The sequence below is a fragment of the Cottoperca gobio genome, chromosome 19 (assembly GCF_900634415.1).
Source record: "Cottoperca gobio chromosome 19, fCotGob3.1, whole genome shotgun sequence".
In the NCBI taxonomy this organism is placed as follows: Eukaryota; Metazoa; Chordata; class Actinopteri; order Perciformes; family Bovichtidae; genus Cottoperca; species Cottoperca gobio.
The window spans coordinates 3,522,544-3,531,864 of record NC_041373.1 but is presented as its reverse complement, the minus strand read 5'-3'; the positions used below and the strand labels follow the sequence as shown (position 1 = coordinate 3,531,864).

Genomic DNA, 9,321 nt, shown 5'->3' with positions numbered 1-9,321 from the left:
ACAGTGTGTTTCACTCATTGTAGCGGCTTCCAAATGTGTAAACTCAGACAGTCACCACTTGTGCTTCAAGGGCTGCATAATATCAGGTCGTCACCGAAGAGAAGCAGCATTGCAAAGTTCTGGATAGTTCTTTCTGTGATTTCCAAAAGCCTCACTCGGTCGAGTATGATTAATACTGCTGCTGTTGACATGAAGTGAACAAATGAATCAAGCTCCATCCAAACCAAGAAGGAAAAGCATCATTCAGAAGCATGACGTATTTGCCAGATTCCTTAAACACATTCATGCACAAACAGCGTCAGGTGTCAGGTGCTGCTCTCAGTCTCGTGCCAGTGTCCAGGTTAGGATCGTTAAGAACGTCTTGGCGCTGTGAAGGGTTTGAGCAACTGGCAACGCACCAGGAACCAAGCTTTTACTGAAACAGATGCTTGCCTTTATGAATCGGGACGTATCCTCGGTACGAGACTTTGCGTTTCTCGGTTAGCCGGCCTTGCCAGGAATGACTGGTGGATAAAAGCAATCCTGCTGCAACTCATGCAAATATCTGTGTGTGCATTTAAATTGCAAATGGAGTGCACTGAGGGAAACTGGATGCAATATGAATTACAATTTTTGATCTCCACTTATGGTCTCTGCGTGGTTTTGGTGTTTTCGAGCGTTTGACGGCTGGACATTAAAATTGCTTTCTTTGAAATTGAATATTCTCTGTTTGCTCGGCGTGTTTAACTATCATCGTTCAGAGAGCTGGTTTTGAATTTCATCGCCACCGAGGTCCTTAGACAGACAGGCATATGTGTGTGTGTGTGTGTGTGTGTGTGTGTGTGTGTGTGTGTGTGTGTGTGTGTGTGTGTGTGTGTGTGTGTGTTTGTATATATACACCCTATAAAGAAATGACTGATGGTTCTCTTGCAGTGTGACAGTGGACATGAATGAAAGATGGTATTAAACACCACCCTTGTGCTGCCCAACAGATGGCCAGATACAAAAGTAAGACCTAGGTTGGATTTAAACATAATTACACACACTTACACTGTAAGGTTCACTGTTAATATCTGTGAAAACATGCGGTTGTCTTTCCTACCTTAAAACATAAAAAGAGACGTGTGTGTGTGTGTGTGTGTGTGTGTGTGTGTGTGTGTGTGTGTGTGTGTGTGTGTGTGTGTGTGCGTGTGTTGGGGGGGGGGCAACAAACCAGACAACCTGGACATGGGTCAAGAACAAGTCATTTCCAAACTCCAGTAAGACATAGAGGAATGTCTGAGTTTGTTGATATTGTATGAGTAAGCTAACATGCGTGGTAATACATAAGTATTGTTGTTCTCTCTTTTGATGTTTGGCTGCTTTCCAACCTATGAACTCAGTTTAGCTTTATTTTAGACAAATGAGGATGTGTGGATGGATAGTTTAGGGACAAATACCACCACTATTAGTTCGCCTGAATGTATTCCAAGTCTGCTCTCTCATACTGGTGCTGTTACACATCTGAAAGCAATAAAACCAGGAGGAGAGAGGGACTGGCAAATTCGAGATAGTGAATGAAGAATTTAACAAGTTAATAAATACCTTTTTATACTGTACCTGTTTACAAGGTTTTATGTGAGGCTGAAACAGGGTAAACTTTACACAGTAAACTCATGTTTGATGGGCAAAAAAGAAAGCTGTGTTGCCATACATTTGTGATACCTCCAGGGAATATCATAACGCTAGACTCTGTTTAAATCCATATTCACGCTTTGAGTGTGAGCTAACCTGGACACAGAACTGGTGCCGGAGGACCTGAGGACAAGATAACTGCATCTGTCACATTCAGATGATTCATTAGAACGTCTTGTCCTCTGCAAGAACATTCTAAACCTAATAAAGGAAAATGTTTTTTTTTATACTTTTAACAATATATTAGTAAGACTTTCTCCAAGTCTGAACTGAACTGAGTCGTGATACTGTTTGAATCTAAGGACGTTAGCGCCCTCTGCTGGTGAGAGGTAGGAAGTACAGTTACACATTCTAACCTTCCTGCAGGCAGGGTGAGTGCAGGACTGTTGGATCCTTTTAGCTAGCTGTACCTAATAAACTGGCAAATAAGTTTATTTTTAATCATCATAACCTAAACTCTAACTAATAGTTTGGTGTCTGTTAAATAATAATAATAAGCTTTATTTGTATAGCACCTTTCATACAAGAATTGCAGCCCAACGTGCTTCACAGCAAAAACAGTACAAGATTAGACAGAGCATTTACAGTACAATAATCACAGTGTTGATGTAAATGAGTGTGAAGTAGCATTAAAAATCGTATAAAATAACATTGGAGATCATGCCTAGGTTTCCGTATCTGTGCCGTACTCAACGATCCTCCTGCCGGGAAACCACATTCATCACACCATTCTTGTAAATGTTTTAAACTATCAGAGCCATATCTTGAAAACATGAGATCAACAATGGGCCCCTGTGGCCTTTCAACTGCTTTACTCCCTTTGCTACACATTCTTGATCGTCTTAAATCTATCGGTTAAAGCCAGTGTTTCTCCAATATGTAAAAATTAAGGTTTACACATATCAAGTAAATGACACAATTCTATGGAAATAAATGAACACAATCACACTTTAGATTAATGATTCATAAATTAATAAGCATTTGTAAATCTGGATCTAACTAAACACAGTTTATGCCGATGAGTAAAACAGATTTCATACAGTGTCACAAGTGATTAAAAGTCAGGTGACATTTTGAACTTGCTTCAAGAAACTGTGTGAAAATATGTTTAATATCAAATTGCCAAACTTGTTTTTTTCAGGACAAGTATCCAGCCTGCCCAGTAATGAGTGTCTGGGGCTGAGCTGATCTCAAGATCATGGTGAGGCAGACCTTCCTGCTTTATGTTCTTCAGTGTCCAGCCACCCAGCTGGATGTAGCAGCAGCTCCTTCATATCAGCGTCCCGGCAGCTTGTTTGATTCTCAAATGGAAAGTCTGGCTGCGATGTTTCTCTTTGGTCTGTCATCTTAATCTTCAAAGTCATTTAGAAGAACTGAATCTCCTCAGTTGCTTCTGGACAATATGAATGACTCAATCATTCATGAATGTAATTTCATCATTACTCACAGGGGGACAAAAAAGACACCGGTGAATACTTCTATGATACCTCAAAATGTTTTTTAACATTTATGTTGCACTTCTTTTGTAAGTTGTGTGAGTATGATGATGGTCTGAACCCTGAGCAGTTCAGACATGAAGCAGGTTCAATGAGCTTCTGGATATCTTTGTTCATCAAATCTGAAACATGTACTGATGTTTAAAGACCTGTTCTACAAAGTAACTAGATAACTGCTTCAGGGAACAGGCCACAGCTATTCAGTACAGTAGCGCCACTTTGTGGCCAACTATGGCAATCACACCTGTAAACCAAAACCACTAAAGTGGATCAAAATAACAGTCCTCATAAAACCACTTGGACAAAAAAATAATAACAACAATATTGGCTATTATTTACCTAATAATATGTTTTTGTCCTAATTATTTTATTAAACAACATACAGTGTCTATAAGTCAGACTGTTGTAGGCTGTAAACAATAATACAGTAGTGTAATGGTGCAATGCTGGAATAACTATTGAATGATAATGTAACATGTTGCTTTATGATGTCGGTGGATATGTATAGAGTATTTGTCAGTATACAGTGTATTCAGTATATACAGCAGCGTGGGTTGATATTTGGCAGTGAAGTGTACATGTTACAAAAAAACTGTGTATTTAAACGATAAAATATAAAAACTAGAAACCATCTTGGTTCTTGGATCAAACCAGCCAGACGCCAGGGACTTAAAGTGGGGGGGACCAAAGACCCCTCCCCCACTTCCTGCTCTTCCTTCTTCCCTTGCTCGGAACACACCCATCTTCGAACTCGGCCTTCAACTACACATCTGTAAAGGTGTGTGACTGCATACCTGCTATCTCTGTGACAAAATCTGTCTGACAGACAGGCAGACGGACAGACGGACAGACGGACAGACGGACAGACAGACAGACAGACAGACAGACAGACAGACAGACAGACAGAAATATAAACAGGTGTTCCTGCTATAGCAGGGTTGTGGTATGAGCATGTTATTAATTATAATGATAATTAATGTTAATATGAAAGACAATGATTCATAATTATATTTTGTTATTTTATTTAATGTCATTATAATTATATTAATTAGTAAACAGCTTGTCAACCTCCCCTTGGTATGCAGACTCATGAGGTCGATGATTGCTGTGTCGTCTACAAATGTCAGGAGTTTACGAGCCGGCTCTCCTGAGCTGCAGATGTAGGTGTGGAGAGAGAAGAGTGGTGGGGAGAGCACACCTCCCTGGTGGTCTCCTGTAGCTGGTGGTCCTGCAGGCCTCTCCACACAACCTGTCTCCTTTCCCCTCGAGCAGTGTGCTTGCTCCTGTAGAAGGCCAATAAATATCAAATATGATCTATCACTGCAATGTCATACAAACATATTTATGTATTTAATCAACTTATTATCAACAATGAATTGACACATAATTTCATATTTTGACTTTAATCATTGCTATATAGGCCTAAGTTGTTTTCGTGTTTAAAAGTAGGCTGCACATTCTTTGGTATACCTTCAGACATGAACAGAAGATGCAGGGGCAGTTTGAATATAATGCTCCTACTTTACTTTAACTGACTTTTTAACTTCCCCCTGAAAGTCAAACACAAGTCTGCAGGGGAACAATGGTTGTCAGTCAGCAGGTGGAAAGACAGACACGGGGATGTCCCGGGTCAGCTGCAGGTCGCTCATGTCCCCTAGCAACGGCCTAATTAATGCAAACACTGCGTTACTATGGAGGCTGAGACACAATCACAGTCTCCGACACCGGCTCGGGACAGCAGAGCGCCCTGCGGACATGGAGGAGTCACCTGCCGAGGACAGCAGACTGGACTTCATAGCGGACTATGTGCTGAGGACTCTCAAAGTGAAGCAGGACAAATGGCAGATGTGTGTGTCCACAGAGGACAACAGGCAGGTGCTGCAGGAGTTCCTGGACAGAGCCGAGCAGAGGACTCTGGTGGTGTCTGTGACCGCAGCCGGGCTGCTGCAGCCCGCCGCCGCCTTCACCGCCAGCAGCAGCTCAGGCTCCAGCTCCAGCTGCAGGAACAAGGCGGTGTACTTTGTGAAACAAAGCAGGACCACACTTCGTCCAGACTCCATGAAGGAGAACCTGCTCTACGGGGACTTGTCTTACGCTCCACTGGATCAGTTTTCTGCTCTGGTTGAGGAGGTAAGCAGCGCAATGTGTTAGTTATTGTGATATGCATGAGGAGCGTCTCAACAGTGCATTTCTCTCTCACCCATAACTTTGAACTGACTGCCACTTTGTCACTCAGCCAATTGTTGAATGTAAAAGAGTACATTTACTTTAGTTGAGTATTTTATGTTTGTCATCCACCACATTACACACTGAACCTTATATTACACCCCCCCCCAGTAACTGCTTCATACTTCCACCAAGTTTCATCCTGACCAGATAAGTTTAAATACAAGGGGTCATTCTTCACAATTACCACTTTTACACGTGATACATGAAGTACACTTCATGATATAACTTCTGTTAGACATGTTATATTGTCGTACCAAGTAAAGATACTTCTTTCACCTCTGGTTTGTAGTAACTCCATTTGTAACTTGATTAACTTTTGACTTCAACTTTATTAGTATGAATTTTTTTTTTTAGATGGATTAAGCACACATGTGTTTCGAGCACGTCTAAGTGTAGGCCTTCTTTATTCACGTCGTCATTCTCCAGTCACTCTGGACTGTGGGTAATAACACGGCTACAGATTGTCTTCCAATAATCTTCTTTGATCAACACCCAGCTTCATTCTCACACTGTAGTCGAACACCTCTCACTGTTACTCTCATTTTGTTGCAGGTATTGCTATAAAAGTGCTTTACATCAAGAATTTTTTTTTTTAATGAGTAATGTGTACACTAACTAAAGTTACATAAGCACAATAGTGAAATAATACAATCTTTAAAACTAGATTCTTCCTTAAAAGATGGATGGGTTGCCTTAGGGTCCCTTGTGGTGCAATGGACTTTTTAAGCACATTGGAAAAATAATTATATGTTCCAGACAGTGAGCTGGAGCCTTCGGGCCCCTACCCAATAGTTTAATCATTAATTAATCCAATTGTCAGAACGGCCCTCACCACATGGACTATTCCGCCTCCCCTGTCCCCTCCAAGAGTGGTATGTCCCGTCAATAGTGAGTAGTTCATCAAGAAGGAAGTTTGTCGATCAATTAAGTTCAAAACAAGTTTTACTGCCTTTGTTTTTTTTTACTTTTGTGTACGTCCATTGAACTGTAAGTACTTAATATATATATTGTATATTGTATAAATATAGTTTCATGTATGCTCTTCCCTTTCAAAGACAACGCTTGCTTATTTTCATGTTGGTTACTACTGGTTATGCTAATTAGGCCCACTTTGTCTGCAGTGGTAAGGCCCACTCACGTCACCTGTCACTTGTCCAACAAGTCGCACTTGAACACACCTCATTACCTAACCAACGGCCCACTAGCACTTACGTCCTGCGCGAGAGGGAATAACTCTCCATACCAGCAGTCTGTATTGGTCATTAATACATTCTAACCGGAATATGGAGGGCTGGGAACATACAAGCTGTTGTTGTGGTACATATATTTAACAAAGCAGTGTTTGCCGACCTTTCTCACACCACTCTCGTGCACCACTCTTCTAGTGCACTGATTCACTTGAGCTGAACAGCCAATCAAAGTGATTTCTTTCAGTGATTTCGATGCAACGACATGAAAAAAACGTTAGCTTTGTTAGCAATACCAGTTAAAAACAACGCATTACGAGGTATTTTGTGCATAGAAACAGTGTAGCAACATGTTCAAAGTTGGACACTAACGTGTGTATGACATGTGTATTAAAGAGACACAAATAAATACTAATAAAATGTAACTATTTGTGATTTACTCCACTTGTGGGCTAAAGTTTAATAGAAGCACGCTCAGCCTTCCTCTTTCTTTTACTGATAATAGAATAGAATATATATTTATATAACACTGACATGGGACATTCTTCTGCATAATAGGTACTTTTACTTTCTCTAATTACCAATTACTTGGACTACTCTCACTGGAGTAAAAGATGTAAATACTTCTTCCACCACTGTATTCCTCACATGTTTATTCCAAAGCAAAGATTTTTCCACGTTGAGAAAACTCCTACTTCCGTATACTCCTCCAGGTTGTGGCCCCACTGCTGTCTAACAGTAGGAACCACACTGAATGGCCCCAGGTGGTGTCTCAGGACGTCAGACGCCACGTCCACTCCCTCAAGACTAATGTGTTTGTGGTGTCAGGCCAAGTCCAAGGCAAGACGCTGCTGCCTCTGCCTGCAGGCTCCGAGAGAGTAGAGCAAGCTGCCCTGGAGACAGACAAAAGGTAAACAAACACATGAGGCATAAAGGTTCATGTCAACGCATCATATTTTACCTCGTCTAAAGTAAACAGTTTCCTTGTGAAACTTCACAGGGGGGAGATGGTGGATAAGAGCATCCTCCACTCCTTGGAGTCAGCAGTGATAGAGTGGACCCATCAGATCTGCGCCGTCCTGAACAAAGACTCCTCTGAGGCTCTGCTGGAGGGCAACAACCCCACACCACACACAGAGCTGCTCTTCTGGAAGAACAGGTCAGCACCTCTCTTATTACACACGGAGGATCCACTGAGAAGCACTTGTTTCAGCTGGGAGTGTGTGGCCCTAAAGTTTAAATGTTTTACACATTTTTGCTGGTGCTTCTTATTATTTGAGTGCTATCAAGTGAAAAATGTAATTTGGAGCCCAGTGCTCTCTTTTCATTTCTTTGATGTACTTACGTAGCAGAATGATATTTTATGAGGCCTACAGCCTCTACTTTTATCATTTGTTTTTCCTCTGCATGAATGTGTTCTCCATCTGTTTACAACATATGCCGTTATGGACTGCATTACACAAAGAACATCACAAATGGAATTACATTTTTATACAAACCTCCAAACCTAGATAAAATAGAAATTTTTCTGTTGTAGTAATTTGGGTGAACTGACTCTTTAAATAGCCCGAAGGAGAGAGGCCGCAGGCTATGAAGCATGAAGTTCCACGACACGATAATACCCCGTATAATAAATATGCTGTCGGTGTTGTTGACAAACACTGAAAATCCTGTCCATACGTAATAATACCGTAAGAAATTGCAGAGCAAAGTGAACAAGGTCAAACGCAACATACATGAAAGGTAAGAAGTTCATCCATGGACCAATATTGGTGCTTGAATGTAGAGAAAAGGCCTGATGTTTAGCCTGTCCTGCGTGCACAGAAAGCCTGTATAATTTGAGGCTTGACCTGAGGTTTGTTCGGGCACGGTGAGAGGCAGAGCCTGACAGCGGCTGTCCCGTGCCAAATAAACGTGAGAGTTGTCAACCCTGAAAATAGCTTAGAGATTAAGAAGTTAGGGAGCACTTCACACTTAAGTTCCTGGTGCGACACAAATCAGTGGCCGTGTACAAAATATGAAAGAAACCCTTTTGTTCTCCTTCTGTTTTCTCCATGAAGATATGCTGACCTGCAGTGTATCCACACCCAGTTACAATCCTCCAAGGTGAATAAGATGGCGATGCTTTTGGAGGCTGTGGAGAGCAGCTATTCCCCTGCTTTTACTAACATGCAGCAGGGAGTCCTGGCAGGTATTGAAACATATAGAGACATGAAATGAGGTGAATCACATGCCTGGTCGTAGGGCTAAAGAATGATTCACGATGATCTATTATCATTTACTTTTCGACATGCAGTGTTTTGAGGTTGAACTGAGTGTGATCACGTGTTCTCTTCGCCAGCCTTGGAGGAGGCAAAGGACATCTGCACCTACCTGAGGCCCCTGCAGCGTCTCTTTGAGGACATGGAGAACGCTGCGTTTCCTGATGTCAGGGGTCAGATCGGCCCTTTGATGCACACAGTGTGCCTGGTGTGGGCCAACTCCAGATACTACAACACTCCAGCACGCGTCATCGTTCTGCTGCAGGAGACCTCCAACCTCCTTATACAGCAGGTGAGCTGCCCTCTCCTCTGTGTCAACAGCTTGTTGTTCTTGTGTAACAGTTTGTGCTGCTAAGTAGTCATTACCGTGGTGTTTCTGAGATGACGTGTCAGCGCAGTAGGTGTTCTTTCGTCTGTTGTAAGTTTTACCGTCTATGAGTGGAACTCTTTTCTTTACTTCTCTCAGCCATGAAAACTCTCACTGTTCATGCTACC

At 41.9% G+C, this 9,321-nt stretch overlaps 1 protein-coding gene across 1 annotated transcript in view; it reads left to right on the top strand.

The window, feature by feature from the left end:
* The first annotated feature begins 4,904 nt into the window (after nucleotides 1-4,904).
* dnah9 (dynein, axonemal, heavy chain 9) overlaps nucleotides 4,905-9,321 on the top strand; it is a 126,631-nt gene continuing 122,214 nt past the window's right edge. The window contains 5 exon segments of the mRNA XM_029455857.1: nucleotides 4,905-5,279; nucleotides 7,279-7,475; nucleotides 7,566-7,724; nucleotides 8,626-8,756; nucleotides 8,907-9,118. Coding sequence (XP_029311717.1) covers nucleotides 4,905-5,279; nucleotides 7,279-7,475; nucleotides 7,566-7,724; nucleotides 8,626-8,756; nucleotides 8,907-9,118 — 1,074 coding nt within the window.